Genomic DNA, 19,077 nt, shown 5'->3' on the forward strand with positions numbered 1-19,077 from the left:
TTATGGAGGTTAGAATCAGAGGGGGAGCTAGATAAACAAACAGTTCCATACAGTGTCGTGAGAGGGGTCTTAGAGGGTGCCACTAGGATTAAGTGTTTTTGTGGTTACTGAAGTGGAAATAGAATTAAAACTAAATTTATTACTGTGAGTACTCTGGATTCCTTTTCTTTGGCTTCCTCACTGTGTAAACTTTCCTCCTGCCCCTGTAAAACATGTGACACAGTTTTCTTAATTGCTATACCTTTAGAAAAATAGAAGCTTGGTTCTGTGATTTGACTTTGCTCTTGCTTACTTGAGCTCCTGTCATGTAGCTTCCCACAGCTGGGTTGCTAGCTGGACCACTTTCCTCATATGTTTCTGACTCTTGCTTCCAGAGCTTATAAAGTTTTGGGGCCCATTTCATACTGAAGTGTATAATTTATTGTTTCATTCTGGCTCTTGTTGTACTTCACCTCTTTAGGTCATTTGGCCTTGAACCCTCCAGTGTCATAATTTTTAACACTGACCTAATCAGTTGGGAGAATTTCAGATCCAAGACTTGTGCTAAGAATTTGAATACAGCCAGGAGATTCAGGGAGCAGGTGAGGCTAAGCAGCTACCCAGTCTTTTTACCAGCAATTTCTTTGTGATGATTAAGCAATAGGTCAGCTGAGGATTTTCACTTCCTCTCTCATGGACTTTATACAAGATCAGTATTTCTGGAACTGTTCCGGAATGGTGGGATCCTTCTGGTGATTCTCTCTTCTCGGGTGATACCACTTCCAGGTCAATATTTCTTTCCTAAAAGTGTTCTTTCCTGCCAATCTCACTGTAGCAGAACAGTGTACCAAAATTACTAGAAATAATTGCCCTGTACAATATTGAGCAAGTTTAAGTTGTTAGAGTTATAATTGTGTATATTTCAAAGTGGTTTTTCTTCCAAAGTTTATGCTCTTAAAGTCAGCTGGAAATTTTTGATCTAACATCTTAGATGATTGCAAATAATCTTTATATCACAGTCCCAAAGACTGTGACATAACCCGAGCATGGAACATTTGGTATAATCCGAGCATTATATCCACTTAAAGAAAATGTCTGCCCTTAATGGTGAGGCAACACAGGATAGTTGGGATAGTAAGGCTGTGGCATCAGACTGACTGAGGTTGAAAACCTCTTGCCTCAATTATAAGCTCTGTGATCTTGGCAAGTTCATTAACCTCTTTGAATCTCTTTTTACTCAACTGTAATGTGTGAATAATAATATATGTCTCTTAGGGTTGTTGTGAGGAAAAATGAAATACAAGCGCAATACATGACACATGTAGATGATCAACAGATATTTGTAAAACAACTTTATATCCTGACTTTCCTGTAAAGTAAAAAGTTTAGATAAGATGATCTCTAAGGTATAGTCCAGCTTTAGTAATTCTTAATTCTCTCGTTTTCTTTGTATAAAATTAAGAAAATGTGTTTCATTTTTTTTTTTAAAGATTTATCTATTCCAAGGAAAGAGGGAGACAGAGAGTGAGCAGGGAAAGGGGCAGAGGGAAAGAATCTTCAGGCAGACTCCCTGCTGAGTGCAGAGACCCAGAGGGAGCTCGATCCCACAACCCATGAGATCATGACCTGAGCTAAAACCAAGAGTCAGACACTTAACTGACTGAGCTACCTAGATGCCTGAAGAAAAAGTGTATTTTAAAGATACATAACTGCACAGCCCTTGGTTGTCATGAATTACTGCTTGCAAAATGTCTTATGTTGGATGTGGAAGTTTAAAAAGCCACTGGAGAAGGTATTGTACCAGATAGTACCACAGTTCTCTCTCTTATCTAAGCTTATTTCATTATTTCAGTCATAGCAGATTCTCCTGGGGATTATGAAGCTGAGTCACCATCTCCACCTCCTCCTCCTTCTCCACCTCCTGAACCAGTGCCAAAGACTGAGCCAGAGCCTCCTTCCATCAAGGTAAAACTGTACTGGGATGGTTGCCTTTCCATCTGTCCTTTGTCTCCCAAGGATCTGAAACTCCTTTGCTGAATCAGATGCTGCTGTACATTTCACAGATACCAGTAGAGGGCTCTTGTCTCATTTTGCTCTTCTGTAGGTACTATAGACTGGGCATTCCCTCTCTTATCACCTGAAGTGAGAGTTTGGCTAAAGGGGCAGAATCCTAGGAAGGTTGCAGAGGTCAGGCCTGGGAGTTTTGTTTTTCATGACTTCTAGCATCAGGGCTGCTGTGCTACCCAACTCCTGTTGAAATTGTGCAAAATAAGGTCTTGCTTGCAACTTATATACATTTATTGCTCTTCATGAACTCTCCTGGAACAGGGCAAGGTGAGAAAAGCTGGTAACAAATGGGGAAATATAGTTTTGAATGATCTTCAACTGTGCCTTGTCTGTATCTATTAGAGTAGATAATGAAGAGTTGAGGAAAGGGGTGCTAACAAGTTTTTTTTTTTCCTTTTATGACTGTTAGTTTTCCTTAATTATATTAAGACTGTTGTTTAAATTTTGCACTGATTTATTCATTAGCTGAAGAGAAAATGGATAAAAGACCAGTGGAGATGAAAGGAAATTGATATTAGTAATAACCTATGTGAGACTAAATTAGATGGAGGCAATGTTGCAGTGTCGAGGCTGAAATAGCAAGTATCTACAGCAAGGGGGGGATGCCTTGGAGACCTCTCATGTGGTTTAGGGGCCTTCCCTTTTGCTCCCATAATGTCTGCCACCGCCCTCCATTAAAGACCTTACCACAGTGAACTACAGAGGTCTGTTTGTCTTATTTCTCTCCCCGACTGAGTCCTTGTCCTGGTCTTTTCAGCCATGGGGCTGACACTACTCAACAAAAGTTTGTTGACTGAATGAACAGTTTTGTTGTTGTTTTTTAGATTTTTTAATTTATTGATGAGAGACAACAGAGAGAGGCAGAGACATAGGAAGAGGGAGGAGAAGCAGGCTCCATGCAGAGGGCCCAATGTGGGACTCGATCCTGGGACTCCAGGATCACACCCTGAGCCAAAAGGCAGAAGCTCAACCATTGAGCACCCAGGCATCCCCAAATGAACATAGTTCTTTGCTGAATGTGCTTCTCATCTCATAAACAATTAAACATCCAGCTTGCATGTATAACAGAACTTGTCTGTGGGTAGGACTAGTCCCTGAAAGGAAATGGGTAGAGTTCCTCATTCAACTTTTTATCATCATGGAATAAATATTTGGAGAGTGATTGTTATAGATTAAAAAGCTTTTGTTATTCTTCTCTATAGATTAATTGGTTGGCTGGATGTTGTAACCTCTGATCTCCCTGTGATTTTTTTTTTTTTTTTTAAGAGCTCAAGTGGAGAAAAAAGAAAACGAAAACGGGTGCTGAAATCAAAAACCTTTGTGGATGAGGAAGGCTGCATAGGTAAGAGGGATTTTTGGCTCCAAATCTAGAGATAGAGCTATTACTGTAAAGAGGCTTTGTAATCTCATACAGAGCAGTGCTCCTTAAACTTGAGTGTGCACATGACTCATCCCTAAGTGAGGCCATGCTGCTGGTCTGTGGCACACACTCTGAGTAGCAGAGTATAGAGAAACACTACAACACTAAAGTACAGAATGTGGGTCCTTATTTGGGCCGTATGCTACAGAAATGAGCTTTGAGATCTTGGATGAAAGTCACATCACCTCTGGTGGGGAGTTTCTTGATCTATGGAATGGATGTAAAATATCCATTTTTTATGTGTATGTGGAGTTGTGAAGATGCAGGTGAAGTGACATTTAAAAACCACTTTTGGGGCACCTGGGTGGCTCAGTTGGTTGAGCGTCTGACTCTTGATTTTGGCTTAGGTCATGATCCTAGGGTCATAAGATCGAGACTGGTATCACGTTCCCTATTTAGCAGGGAGTCTGCTGGAGATTCTTTCCTTCTGCCCCTCCCCACACCTGCTCGTTCTCCGTGTGTGTGTGTGTGTGTGTGTGTGTGTGGTGTGTGTGTCAAATCTTTAAAAAAAAAAACAACACACACACACTTTCAAGATGGAAATAGTACCAACCTAAGATGTTACAGACGTTGAGAAACTTTTTTTTACAATGGTTGTTTTATACATTTGAACAGTGGAAAAGAAGCCCCACAGATGATGAGACTCTGAAGAGAGTCAAGAGTCTTCTTGGTATTTTGTCCCATTTGTTCTACAGAGGGGTTTGACTCTTCCACATCACTTCCTTTATGTTTCCTGTTTGTAAGTCACAGGCTTTCTATGGTGACCTAGAGAGGTATTAGAATTTAGACTTTGAGTTATAAGTGATTCTCCAGCCATTGCTTAAGCGTATCTTACCCTTCCCTAGTTGAGCCAAGTTTCTGTGGGCCTTTCACCATGCAACCTCCAGTCCTGATGCTGTCTATCTGTGTTTAGAGAAGGTTGTGGGCTTAGGCTTCTGAACCTCTTGTAAGTTGGCTAGCTCATAATTGTAGTTTCTCCCTTTCTGTGGCACTTGCTCTCCTAGAGTATTTTTTCCCTTTCTTGATTTTCCTTTTCTGGTTCAAAACTTACATCCTAAAAAGATTGATCAACTCCAAAGAATCCACTTTTTCTAGGATATGTGGTTGTTAGAACTAGTGTGAGCTCCATCTCATTGTTCCCCCACCTCCCACCCCTCTGAAAAGGCCTGTGCTGTTTTAATCGTAGCAGATGATCAGGGAATAAAATTCCTTACATGTGGAAATTTGTCTTTTCAGTGCCAAATTTTTTGTGAGCCTGTGAATTCTGGACTTTGAGCAGGGTTGGATTTTTGGTTTTTCATTCTGTTTGGTTTTGTCTGCTTTCAGTCTTTTAATAGTATATTCTCAGGCCTTTTTTTTGTTTGACTATTGGTGATATTATATATATTTACTATTGAAATTCTTGTTTTTCTTTTCTTTTAAATTTAAGAGGACAAAAGGCTCAGTGCCAGTTTTTTCCTCCTTCTACCCCAAAAGAAAAATGTGAGATATATCATTGTGAGCATTCATTGGGAGTTTGTGGCTAATTACCTATTGCTTTGTTCAAAACAGTACTCAAGTTTGGGCCAGGTATGGGATGTGGGCTTTTTGCACTCCTGTCTCCAGACAGGACTATAAAGAGCCTTGGATGCAACAAAGAAAACTGTGCTCACATAGCACTTTTTTTTTTTTTTTTTTTAAGGTTTTTAGTCCAAACTCAACCAAGGAACCTTGGCCCCTGTTACCAACAAAGGAGTTGTGCTTTCCTCTCTCTGTTTGGACTATTCCAAGTGTACCAGCATAGGGGGCTTGCCCTGTCCTATGTTGGATCAGAGTTGGTATGGGGGTTTTAAAAACTGATCTTTCCCTTTTTGTGGTTTTGCTGCAGGGACTAGGGATTTGAGCCCCTGAGATAAGTTTGGGGTAGACTTCTGGATGAGGTGGATTTCCAAGAGCAAACGTTTGAATGGAGAATAATTCTGATGTTACCCACATTAACTGGGTTGTCTTGTGACAGCACAGACCAGTTGCATGTTATTCAGTTAAAATAGAATAAAAGTTCTATATCTTTAAGTTGAAATCTCCTTTGTCTTGTAATTTGAAATAACTACAGCTTTCAATATAGAAATCCTTCTTTTAGCTCTCGGTGTATACCACATGTGCTGCTTAAGAAACTTTGTCAGTGTTGCCCTCACTGGTTTTTAACAACCTCCCCCCCACCCCACCCCCGCCAAGCAATGCATTGCACAGAATTGGCAATGAGACAACCAGTGGTTTCAGTAATAAGTAATGAAATAATGAGCTAATTGATTTTAGAGTTTAATATTATAGACCTGCTGCCATTTGAATACAAAATACAGCTTATGGAGGAGCAAGTCTTACGCTAACAACTACTAGTAAGTTGTTTCTTTTCTATATCTGCATGTGACTCTCATACTTTCCTAATTGAAGATACCGAGTAAATAGTAGCTCATAAGTTTGTTCCAATAATCTTTTCAATTTGTCTATAAGATGGTGGTAGTGTTCAGGGATCATAATTGCTGAACCTATAGGTATACCATGGGAATTCCTTAAGTATCTTAGTGCAACATTTCTCAAACTTGTCTAAGTATATGCATTACTTGAGGATCTTGATAAAATCTAACTTCTGATTCAAGAGGCCCTTAGGCAGGATCTGAAATTCTGCATTTCTAGTAAACTCATGGGAGGTTCTAATGCCTCTGGTCTGGAGCATAGTTGAGTAATAAGGCCTTTGAGAATACTTTGTGTGTGTGTGTGTGTGTGTGTGTGTGTGTGTGTGTGTGTGTGTGTAGCACCTCTAAGTTGACAGGAATCAACAAAATGAATTCTAGGCTCTTGAAAGTAATGACAGATCAACAGATCCTAGAAACTCTTAAGGAGGGAACCATTAATTATTCAACCTTAGTGGGATTAGATGGGTACAGAGAAAGGAAGCTCCACTGCCGACAGCCAGTTTACCTCTAATATGACTTTCCCATTATGAGGGGGAAAAATAGCATGGAGGGGTACTTGCCCTAAGATTACTAGGTGCATCCGTACTTTCTATGAGGCAGTGTTACCCCATTTTACAGGGGAGGAAAGAACAGTGATTGTCAAAGTGTGGTCCCCAGACCAGCAGCACCAGCATTTCCTGAGAACGTGTTAGAAAAGTTAATTCTCAGGCAGCCCGGGTGGCTCAGCAGTTTAGTGTCACCTTCAGCCCAGGGCCTGATCCCAGAGGCCCGGGATAGAGTCCCACATCAGGCTCCCTCCATGGAGCCTGCTTCTCCCTCTGCCTTTGTCTCTGCCTCCCTCTCTCTCTCTCTCTCATAAATAAATAAAATTTAAAAAAAAAGAAAAGGGAATTCTCAGTTCTATCCCCGACCTACTGAATCTGAAACTCTGGAAATACAGTCCAGCAATCTGTTTGAACAAGCCCTGCAGGTGATCCTGATGCACATCAAAAGTTTGAGAATATTTAAGTGGCAGACTGATACTAAAATGCAGATATGTTTGATTCCAAAGCCACTGCCTCTAGAACAATTAGACTAGTATATTTTATTAAAAAGAACAATCAATAATTAAGTGATTAGGAGCACCTGTGTGGTTCAGTTGGGTAAGCATCTGCCTTCAACTTGGGTCATGAATCCGGGGTCTTGGGCTCGAGTTCTGCGTTGGGCTCCCTGCTTGGTGGGGAGTCTGCTTCTCCCTCTCCCATTGCCCCTCTCCCCCCGCATGCTCTCTCTCTCTTTCAAATAAATAAAATCTTTTAAAAAATAAATAATTGGGACACCTGGGTGGCTCAGCGGTTAAAGCATCTGCCTAGGGGATCCCTGGGTGGCTCAGCTTGCCTTTGGCCCAGGGCGCGATCCTGGAGTCCCAGGATGGAGTCCTGCGTTGGGCTCCCAGCATGGAGCCTGCTTCCCCCACCTCCTGTGTCTCTGCCTCTCTCTCTCTCTCTCTCTCTCTCTCTCTCTCTCTCTCTCAGTGTGTGTGTCTATCATGAATAAATAAATAAATCTTAAAAAAAAAAAAGCATCTGCCTTTAGCTCAGGGTGTGATCCTGGGGTCCTGGGATCGAGTCTCAATCAGGCTTCCTGCATGAAGCTGCTTTTTCCTCTGCCTGTGTCTCTGCCTTCCTGTCTCTCTTTCTCTCTCATATAAATAAAATCTTTATAAAAATTAATTAAGTGCTTGAACCTATTATTGTTCTATAAGTGGAAAAATACCTTTCACTTCAATTGTTTGAGCATTTAATTATGCATATTAGGTTACTGTGTTCAACCAAGAGGAGATGTTTTCCCTTATTGCTTCTCTTCAACCTCTGGCTGCAGCCCTTAAGGCTGAGAAAGAATTTAGAGGTTAATACAACTGATTATACAGCTGCTGCAGCTCTCTCAAGTCACAGGAAGGTGGCATTGTACTATTTCTCGTGTTTGGTTTGTGTACCACAGTAATACTAAAGAGACCCTCATCAGTCTCTGACCTCATTGTTGGAAGTTATTGCTTGTGCCCTTTTCAGCTTCTTTGTACTGACTGCTCACTGATATACTTCTTTTCAAAGTTTCCTTTGGGGAGGGGTCAGTGAATTTTATTGATGTAAGAGAAGGCAAAATATGCCTTTGGCTGATAGGGAGTTAAAAGAATTGGTAACTTTGGTTTCTCATTTTATTATTGTCTTTACTTAAAACTATCAAGTTTGTCCTATGATTGAATTTGCTTGGGGCAGTTATCTTTATGATGTAGACCACTGCTTGGTCATTCAGACCTAAGAATCAAACAGTTGAGTATAATTCTTTGTACTTGGGATATACAGAGTGGGTGATATCAGGATAGAACTAGCCAGGAGGGTCCATGACTGTGCGCCCAGCTAGACAGGATGGGGACTGGCATATAGAGCAGAAATTAGGGCCAGGGAAACCAGCAGTGGACATAGGCAAGCACTGTTGGCCAGGGAAGTGAAACTGAAGAAGTCAGGGCATAGAGGTAGAAGTAGGTATCTGAAATATAGACAGTTCCAGTACAGAATTTAGGAAGTTAGCTAGCATAGACCAGGACCCAAATGCAGAATTTGGGCAATCAAATGATAAGGGCCTATTGAAAGGCATGGGACATAGCAGTGAGACAGGATGAATGTTGGTTCTGAGGCCATGTGAGCTCAGGATTTGTACTTCCTACCTGTGGCCGGATGTGATCTCCTGGTGGGAGAAAGCTTTGGTACCAGGTGAGCACACTCGCCTTGATCAGAGGGTCTGAGGGAATCAGAGTGAATGAGACATCTCATTCTCTTAATAGTAGTGCTCTAAATGACTTGACCCATTCCTATCCCATTTTTTCCTTCTTCTGCCAGTGACTGAAAAAGTCTATGAGAGTGAATCCTGCACAGATAGTGAAGAAGAACTTAAGATGAAGACCTCCTCCATACACAGACCCTCCACTATGACTGTGAAAAAAGAACCCAAAGAAGAACGAAAGGGCCCAAAGAAAGGGACTGCTGCTCTGGGCAAAGCCAACAGACAAGTATCCATCACCGGCTTCTTCCAGAGGAAGTAAACAGCCATCTCTGTTAGTTCTGAGATGTGGAGTGGTCAAGGGAGAAGACCAAGGCAGACTCTCACTTACTGTGTAAGTTCATCCTGTGCCTCACCTTGCCTGTATCAAAAGACTTCTTCCATCCTGTGAGCTTTACACTGTTTCTGGTTTTTAACCAAAGGGAAAGCACCCTGGAAGCAAGAGGCAAAAAGAATATTTGAGAAGCTGTTATATGTTCTAAGGACATTTTTTTAAGCACAATCTTTGACCTGTTCTGGAGAAGAATTCACTCCAAAAATAAATTATAACAGGTTTCAGAATTATCACTGAAGCTAGTTAGTTGCTCATTCACTGGGCCCTACCTACCATGCGCCCTGAGCACTTATGGCTCAGGAAGTATTCTTCCTTGTTCCTTTGCATTCTGTGGACTTGTGTGGGTCTTCATTTATCCCTGAAGTTTACTCGACATGTTTACCACTCCCCCTGTAACCTCTTTCCCACTACCGTACTTCTGTGTGAAGCCATTTTCTGTAAGTCTTTTAAATCTTGGTTGGACTAAAGGCTGAAACAAAAATCTCCCCGTAATCCCCTAATCCTCTCTTCCTCTGTTATAAAGTACACTGACACCTGGCTACAGACCAGCTCATTGCTTGTGTTCTCCCCCTTTCACAAAAACTCTCTGGACCTTCACTTGCAATTAGTAAGTAGGGAAAAGCCTCAGGCAGAGCACAAATGTAATGATGTATTCAACTCTACCAGAAATTACTTAGTGTTAGCATTGACGACAGTAGAGACCTTGCCATGCTGCTGACACAGGGCATGCTTTACACTGCTCTTTGTGATCTTTGTCTCCTCCCCTCTCCCACTCAATACTTAGTAAAACCCAGGCAGTGAAATGGAGTAAAATTTCTCCTTATTGAGGAACCTGAATGTTCAGAAACAGCAGTTTTACAGGAATGTAATGAGGAAGAGATAAAGCACACATTTTTATACTGATGTTGTTCATCTGTATTTGTAACCCTCCCATTTGCCTGAAAATACAGGCTGCCCAAGAAAAGATGGAGAGATTGAGTTGTTAGTAGGACTAAACAGCTAGTAAAACATTTTCATTTGTTACTTATGGAAAATAATCTATTTCAATGATAACTTTTAAGTGATTTCCATGATGGCTGGACAGTGAGCTCCGTGGATGGAGATGGTGTGTGGTGGTGATCCTTCACAGTGAGGTCCAGGGGAAAGAACACAGGCTCAGCTGCTGGCGTGACTCACAACTAACAGATGAGGGATGTCTGACTTAGCCTGCGTATGTCGTGATGCAGTCAGCCGTCCACTGTTTAAGGTTATGATTGCAGCTGATCTTGGATTAACGTGAACATCTTTAGCAGCCATCATGCAGCTCTCCGGCCAGGCACTGTGTGAACTTGATTGAGACCAGAAGTTTGAGAGAGGAGTCCTGGCATTATGTCCAGGACTTAGAAGGCAGAGGCTTTGTGTAGCAAGCAAAGGTTAACATATTCCACAGCCTTTTCTTTTTAAAATGTGAAAGGATGGAAAGCCTGCACTTACCTTTACAAAAAACCTCCAGAGAGTGATCTCTTTTAAAATGGTTATTTTTGTCATTGCCTCTAAGTCATTTTTCTAAATAAGAATGAAAAATTAAAGAAAAAACAACGGTCTGGTCTTTTTTTTTTATTTTAATTATTCTGAGATCTCTAGTATAACTGAATTTTGAACTGGAAAGTTCTTGCTCATGGTTGGAGTTCCACCTTTAAAAGGATTATGCAAATCCTGTGATCACTACACCCGGTATGCTGCCTTAACTCTTAGCTGTCTACAAGGCTTAGAAAGGAGTAAAGTGGTGGCCTTTTTTTTTTTCTTTTTATTCAAAACTCCACCATGTTCTCCACAGGAGTTAAATAAATATGAGAAGTTGTGTTAAAACAGTGCTTTAAACTGAATGTCTGCTGAGGCTGTTACTTGACAGAACAGCAGCAGTGTGTGCAGTTATCTCAACTCTGAATAGGAACAAGGCTGGTTTTCAGTTTATATTGTTAAAACTGCACACCCATAGTTTGAGATGAACAAGTTATGTACTGCCTTCATCATTTTTTCAACCCCATGAGAAATCTTAGTTTCAGCCAACATCATTTTTTAGTTTGTTTAGGAGAAAATATAGTCCTGATCTTCACATTGTATTAGTTTGCCTTCATCATTTGCTAGCCATGTGACCTTGGACACATTTCTAAGCCTCGAGTTCTTTGTCAAAATAGAGCTAAAACAAATTACTATGGATTGTCAAGACTGGAGAAATGTTTATTATATGGTATAATAAGCATAAATTTGGTATACAAGTGGTAGCACATAGGTGCTCTACAAGTGGTGGCTTTCTTCCTGATGTGAAAAATGTGCAGTCAGCTACCAGCTTTCTGAAATGTTATCAAGGATATGAGCCAGATATTACACACTGTTTCAAAGTCATCATTATGACTATAAATGTGATCAAAGGGAGAAGATAATTCTCCTATTTTATGAAAAATTTTAGAGAATAGGTATTTTTCTTTTGAAAGAAGGTAAGGATTTCCTCAGCTGTATTTACTATTCACGAAAACATTTATGTGTGTCTACTATGTGTCAGGCCTCTGACCTTGGCACAGGAGGCTATAGTAGCGTCCTGCACTTGTCTACAAGCTCTAGTGGAAGAGGAAAAGTCAAGCCAGTAAAATGAAATTATAACATTCTATGTAAATTCAGTGATAAATAAGCACAGGGTTCTCTGAGAGCCCAGGAGGGTGGACATTCTTTCTGGAAGAGAGAAAGCTAAGCAGATATTTTTGAAAGATGAGTAGGATTTTACCAAGCAAAGAGGAATAGAAAAGATTTCCTAGGCAGAAGAACATGGCTTTGAGGGGAAATAGACAATAGACTTGGGAGTTGGGAGGAAATGTATTGAGAAATGAAGCTGGGGTCCTGCTAAGGAGTTTGGATTTTATTTGAAGACTGTGAGGGCCAATTGATGAATTTTAAGAGAAATAACATTAGAAGTTGATTCTCAGAGGGCAGCTGGCATTTTCTTTGATCTTGTATGCCATATAGTATTTCTACCCATGTGTGCATGTTATATCTTAGTTCTAGTACTATTAAAATTAAAGTTTTAATGAGATTAATGAAAAATATCACTGTTAAAACGAGCCTGCTTAATTCTGGCAGCCAGTGTAGACCGTTGCAGTATTTCCCTTCTCCTCCCCCATCAGTGCAGATTTCTTTAGCAGAAGTCATTTCAGTTTTTTGAAATTGATTAAAAACTGGGTAGTTCTCTGACACACTCAAGGATGTGTGCCTCTACTCACCTCCCTGAAAAGAACTGAGGAGGGGAGGGGGGATGAGTGGAACAGTTCTATTTCTTTTCTATCTTTGTTTCTCTGAGAAGACATTAGTTCTTTTACAGGAGAGAGCTGAAGAGAAGGGCCATATAAGGAAACTAAATAGTTTCTCCAGGACATGAGTAGAATGAGTGCATAATAATGTATTTGCCAGAAACGTACTCTGTGTCAAGACTCGTTTTGGTAAACTTGTCTCCTTTCATTGGTTCCGGGATCTCAGTGTGCTGTAATGCAGCTTTTTACCACCATGAAACATTCTGGGGCTGCCTCGTTTTGTTGTGAGAAGGCAGTATTGCTTTCTGAGTTATTGCCCTGGCGGCTCTGTAAATTAGCCCATGCTGTCACCATGCCCTCTCTGAAGGGTACATTGTACCCAAATGACTGCATTTAGGATTGACTCTTGCCACTCCCTGCTGCATGACACTCCTCACCACTTGTATCTGTGTCCAGTTTTTTTGTGTTCTTAAGTGTGGGCCACCCACAGATTGCCACCCAGGCTCTTTAGCCAGAGAAACTTGGTAAGGCTTCTGGTCCAAACCCACCTTAATTCTAGAATTGCCCTTTCATTTCAAACTCTAAATATCGTCTGGCTCCCCCACACCATTCCCTCTCTTTTTTTCTCACTTGCTCTTGCCAGACTCCTTGTTTCTTGAGGCTTCTCTTTGGCTTCTCCTCCTCTTTTTTTTCTTTTTTTCTTTTTTTAATACTCAAAAGTTCCTCATAGCCAGTCCTTCTTTGACTTCTTTCTTTTGGTTTTTCAGGCTTTCTTCAGGTTCTTTCACATCTTTTACTGGACTGCTCTTGAAGAATGGAAAAACCACGTTAATGGCTGCTTTGGATCATGCAAATCCAAAGTGTCAAGCAGTTGTTGAATGCTAGTTATGTTTACTCCTGAATAGGATACTTTAGAGACTGCTAGAGCTCAGAGGTTTATCATTTTGTAGTGGCAGGACATGCACCCTAAATAGCATTATGTAGCAGTGTAGATGACACTTAGAGAAGTGATATACAAGGGACTTAATAATTCAGAAAATAACCAGGATAATCATAATGGGCAACATTTCATAGTCTTTTGTAAGAACAACAGAGGAGTTAACTCAAGACACAGGCTGGGGAAGGTTCACCATTTGAGTGGATTTTATTTAACTGTTAGAATGTCACTCATCATTTACACAGTCATGGTATAAGTAATCCATTATTTTTTTTAATTTTATTTATTTATGATAGTCTCAGAGAGAGAGAGAGGCAGAGACATAGGCAGAGGGAGAGGGAGAAGCAGGCTCCATGCACCGGGAAGCAGGCTCCATGCACCGGATGCACCGGGAGCCTGATGTGGGATTCGATCCCGGGTCTCCAGGATCGCGCCCTGGGCCAAAGGCAGGCGCCAAACTGCTGCGCCACCCAGGGATCCCTAAGTAATCCATTATTAAGTGAACCTTTAGTGGAGTTATTTCTGTCCTGTCTTAAGAATGAGAATATTGATAGGAAAGAAGTGGGTACCAAGGATTATTCCCAAAGCTAATTTATGGGATATATATTGCATTAGCATAAATTCAGCTCAGTTTTGTGCATGCTCAATTTTGGCATACTGGGAGAGCAGGGTGCTTTGATGGAAACTGTACAAGTTGGGAGGCAGAGAGCTCTAAAGTCTAAGGTACTGACGTTAGTAAGGTACTCATTCTCCAAGAACTTGAGTCCTCATCTTTATTTATTTATTTTAAAGAAGATTTTATATATTAGAGTGAGCATATGAGCGGGTAGAGGGAGGGGCAGGAGAGGGAGAGAGAGAATCTCAAGCAGACTCTGCACTGAGTGGAGCCCAACATGGGACTCGATCTCATGACCTGAACTGAAATCAAGAGTTGGACTCTCAACTGACTGAACCACCCAGGTGCTCCTACTCATCTTTACAGTGAGCTACTTACTTAAAAGGTTTTAAGGCTTTAATGAAATACTCCACAGGCAGCTCCTACTATTGGACATGTATTAAACTCACACTTTGGAGCACCTACTATGTGTCAGGCACTGTTCAAGTATATTAAGAAGTATTAACTCTTAATGCTCATAGCAACCCTATGAAATAGGTACTTTTATTCCAGTTTTACATGAAGAAACTAAGGCAGAAAAGTTAATTAACTTGTTCAAAGTCACAGAGTTCGCAGTTAGCAGGTGACACAGAGCCAAGATACAAATCTTGACCATTTGGCTTCAGTGCCTGCAGTCTCAGCCACTATGCTATCTTGTTCTTGGCTCTATATTAGTTCACACTTTGATACTGCCCAGTGATGATTGATGTTCGTTTTTATAAGTGAAAGTACAACTAGTTGTTCAGTTCCCAGATTGTGAGATGTGAAGGTGATCTTAATGTTTATCTAACTCAACCACTCATCTGCTGCTTGAGTCCTCTCTACGGTATCCCTGCCAAGTGGTCTTGAGTCTATAAACAAAGATTCCATTATGCTCAGTATACCATGCTTACTAAATTACCAAGTTAGATAAGTAGACTAATAAATGTTAAGAAGAATTTAAAGAGAGGCTGGAATAAAATAAAGTTTCCTGATTAATTTTAGATCACCAGAAACTCTTCTAAATAGAGCATAGTTCTCTAAGCAATGCATTTAGTTGGTTTCAGTTTAAATCAAGAACACTGTTTTTCTTTGAAAAAAGATTGTCCAATTTTTGGCCTTGCCTTTGATTTAACTGTGTAAGACAAGAGGAAATTTGGCATTTTTTATCCTATTTAAGCAGTGCTGCAGGTTCACAGAGAAACCCCCTAAACATTTATTGTTCACTTATTGCACTGGAGTAGGACAAGGCCGTGTTTTACATTTTGAATATCAAAACCAAGTTTGGGGTACCTGGCTGACTCAGTTGGAAAAGCATGGGACGCTTGATCGCAGAGTTGTGAGTTCAAGCCCCCATGTTGGGTATAGAGATTACTTAAATAAAACTAAACAAACAAACAAACAAAAAAACCCAAGTTTTTCTAAAAGATGTGTGAAGAATATATAAACGTAGCATAATCATGATATTGTGTTTTATTCTATCATGGAGGGGGATGTACAGGAAGCAGAACCATTTTCCTGCAAATCATAAAGCCTGATATGTGTGTGTTTCCCTTGTATCTCTTATAGTCTGCTTTTAAGTGGGGCTTTATCTTATTTCATCCTTGTGATAATCTGCAAAGTTCTTCTCTTCCCTATTTTTCAGAAAACAAGCCTCAGTTGCTTAGCTAGTATGTCCAACATCTCACAGTAAGGGAGTGAACCAGGGCTAGAACCAAAGTCTTCAGACTTGATGTCATGTGACTTTACTGCCTCTAGTAAGAATGTATTGGTCCACTCATAAGTGTGCTTTGAAAATGCCTACTGATTTGCCTGACACTCATGATGGCAGTTGTGAAAACAGGAGAGAAGCAAATGACAGGTTCTCTGCTTTCCTGGACCAGACCATCATTGGAAAGGCAAATGTGCATGTTTATGCATTTCACAGACTTTTGTTAAAAGTTTACTGTGTCCCCAGCACTATTGTGCTAGATACTAGGGGTACAAAGATGAATTTCTTACCCTTGAGGAATTTACTATCTAGTAGAGGGAGAGATGTAGACAAGTAATTATAATGTGCTATAATACTATCATACTTTCGAGTGCTTATCAAGGGCCAAAATTTGTGCAAGATATCTAAATCAACTTTTTTTTTTTTTTTTATGATAGTCACAGAGAGAGAAAGAGAGAGAGAGGCAGAGACATAGGCAGAGGGAGAAGCAGGCTCCATGCACCGGGAGCCCGATGTGGGATTCGATCCCGGGTCTCCAGGATCGCGCCCTGGGCCAAAGGCAGGCGCCAAACGCTGCGCCACCCAGGGATCCCTAAATCAACTTTCTCTAATCCTCACAACACTTTCATTTCCAAATTAAGTTAGGGAGTCTTAGAGAGTTACATGATTTGCCCAATAAGTGTCAACGGTAAGATATGTCTTTTTTGTCTTTTTAAAAGATTTATGTGTTCATTTAGAGTGAGAATAGGCAGTGAGCCTGGGAAGGGGCAGAGGAAGAAGGAGAGAGAATCTCCAGTAGGCTCTGCACTGAGAGCGGTACCGACTGGGGTTCAATCCCCACGACTGTGAGTTCATGACCTGAGCTAAAATCAAGAGTTGAACACTTAACCAACTGAGGCACCCAAGTGTCCCTCTTCTTTCTTTTTAAAGATTTTAAGTAATCTCTACACCCATCCTGGAGCTCGAACTTAACACCCCTCAGATCGAGAATCACATGCTCTACCACCTGAACCAGCCAGGTGTCCTGAGATGTGTGTTTAATAAATTTATAATGAAAAATTAGAGGAACTGGAATACTTGAATGATTGGGATTAGCAAACCTGTATAGGAAGCTGACTCCCGGGGCAGCCCCGGTGGCGCAGCGGTTTAGTGCTGCCTGCAGCCTGGGGCGTGATCCTGGAGACTCTGGATCGAGTCCCATGTCAGGCTCTCTGCATGGAGCCTGCTTCTCCCTCTGCCTGTGTCTGCCTCTCATTCTCTCTCTGTGTCTCTATAAATAAATAAAATCTTAAAAAAAAAAAAAAGGAAGCTGACTCCCTGTCAGGTGTGCAAGTGAACAAAAGGAGTAAAATGAATTACACCTTTAAAATTATTGATCTCAGATAGGGATGATCTTGCCAGTGGTTCAAGTCCCTGACTCTTGGCTATGATGCCCTGCTTCTATCTTTACGTAGGGAAAACCACACCAGTGGACTATACATTAGGCTAGAGACTGAGGCTCTCTCTCCTCTGGTTGGCCTGGAGAGCCAGAATTTGAATGCTAGGCTTTCTGACTTGAAGCCTACATTTCCACTGTACCGTGTCCTTCCTCCTCATGTAAAGGGGGTATGTGTCCACAACTTGGTGTGGGCCCCAGGGTGGTCTGTCTGTGACTGCCTTAGGGATTAAGGTTTCAGAGGACAAAGTGCTTAAACTGAGTTTGCCAGATGAGAAAGTGAAGGGCATCCCAGGCAGAAGGAACAAGACATACAGCATAAGAGAAAGCATGGAATGTTTAGAGATATAAGTCTTGGTTTGAGGAGAGATGGAATAGTGGGCTATGAGGTCAAATAAGTGAGCAGAGGCCAGATCAGAGAGGTCTTTGCTAAATAGTTTAGAGTCACTCTATAGACCATAGGAAACCACTGATGAATTTTAAGTTGTCTGAATCATACATTAGAAAAATCACATTTTGTAGCCTGAAGAAATACCTCTATGAAGGAGGTCATAAGTCAGAGCCAAGTTGCAACTACATCTTGAAATAAAGCAAGCAGAAGAAAATAATATGGAGTTGGAGTTAGTTCAGTTTTAGGCACGTGACTTCTTGATTTCCTTGGAAACTCAGGAGAGAATTGGGAGTAGCTTCAAATTTGGAATGATTAGCCTTCTGCTGGGTCATCTCATGTTTGGAAATCCTCTGGCTCTTGCCTGAGCCATGGTCCTAGTTAAACCATGTAGATGGGATTGGTTCCACAGTTCCACTAAGGATACATGTAGGCCATTCTCTGACGCACAAACACAAACTCTGATTTAGACCTGGAACTTACTGCATCTCCCTGGAATTCTTTGGGCCAAAATGACCCATAGTCCTAGAATGGTCAACTAAATTCATCCCAAGTCACATTTATTATACACTTGCTCCATGCCAAGTGCTTCCATATACTTTGTTATTTAATGCTAATAATTTTGTGAGGTGTAAATATTAGCCCAATTTTATGAATTAGGAAATTGAGTGGCAGAGAGGCTGCCCAGCTAGCACCTGGTAGAGCTAGGATTTGAGAGTCAGACTGTGAGTGGCCTATCACCATCCATTCTTGCCCTGCGTTCTTTTCCAGTGGTGTGGAACACAGGAAGCAATATTGCCTGTCATTACTAGGGTGAAGATCAGTCACTCACTGAACAGCCATTATACTTGGGACTGGTCAGTGATATGCTTTTATTTCTATTGCTGCAAACCCCAAAGCTCACCCCTAAAGTAAGGGAAAAGCTATCCTGAATGAAGCTAAATGAAGCCTCCTTACCCTTATTTAGAATTGTGTATAGCTCACCTTCCCAGCCTATAGAATCAGTGGAACAGCTAGAGACACTTGCTTTTTGCTATCAGGCAAGTGTTTGTCAGTTATTGGTTTTATAGAAAGTACTTGGACTTTAAAGTTGGACAGACTGGGGATGCCTAGGTGGTTCAGTCTGTTAAGCATCCAGGTCTTGATCTCAGGATTGTGAATTCAAGCCCCTCATTGGGCTCCATGCAGGGCATGGAGCATACATATATATATAAACATGAACAGACTAGAGCTCAGTACCTGTTGACTACTTTTGTGACATTTAGAAAATCACTTAACTTCTCTGAGCCTCACTTTGCTCATCTGTAAGATGAAGGTAATAGCTATCTCAAGATTGTTGTTAAGATTAGAGATTATAATAAAATGCCAGTTTATAGTGGTTGGTCAGTAAATGATAACTATTATTTGCAAAGCAGTACTTTAGGCTTTAACCTATATGAGAAAAATGAGTTGTCATCATTTATTTTCAACTGTCCTTTATTAGAGGGGCCACTTTATGTTATAGACAACACATTGAAACTATCAAAACTGATGTTCTGACAAAGCAAGGAGGAGGTGCTAATGGACCCAGTGTTTTAGTGGGCTTGCTGGTGATTCTGCTCACCTGTCTGAGCTCCCCTTT

The 19,077-nt window shown here is 41.0% G+C and overlaps 1 protein-coding gene across 2 annotated transcripts in view; it reads left to right on the forward strand.

The window, feature by feature from the left end:
* Positions 1–10,648, forward strand: part of POLD3 (DNA polymerase delta 3, accessory subunit) — a 50,461-nt gene extending 39,813 nt beyond the window's left edge. For both annotated transcript variants that reach the window (XM_055320817.1, XM_055320818.1), the window contains exons 10-12: positions 1,832–1,944; positions 3,313–3,388; positions 8,796–10,648. In XM_055320817.1, the coding sequence (XP_055176792.1) occupies positions 1,832–1,944; positions 3,313–3,388; positions 8,796–8,998 (392 nt within the window). In that variant the 3' untranslated portion in view covers positions 8,999–10,648. The remainder of the gene's footprint in view (positions 1–1,831; positions 1,945–3,312; positions 3,389–8,795) is intronic.
* The last annotated feature ends 8,429 nt before the right edge of the window (positions 10,649–19,077 follow it).

The sequence above is a fragment of the Nyctereutes procyonoides genome, unplaced genomic scaffold, assembly GCF_905146905.1.
Source record: "Nyctereutes procyonoides isolate TBG_1078 unplaced genomic scaffold, NYPRO_anot_genome, whole genome shotgun sequence".
NCBI lineage: Eukaryota > Metazoa > Chordata > Mammalia > Carnivora > Canidae > Nyctereutes > Nyctereutes procyonoides.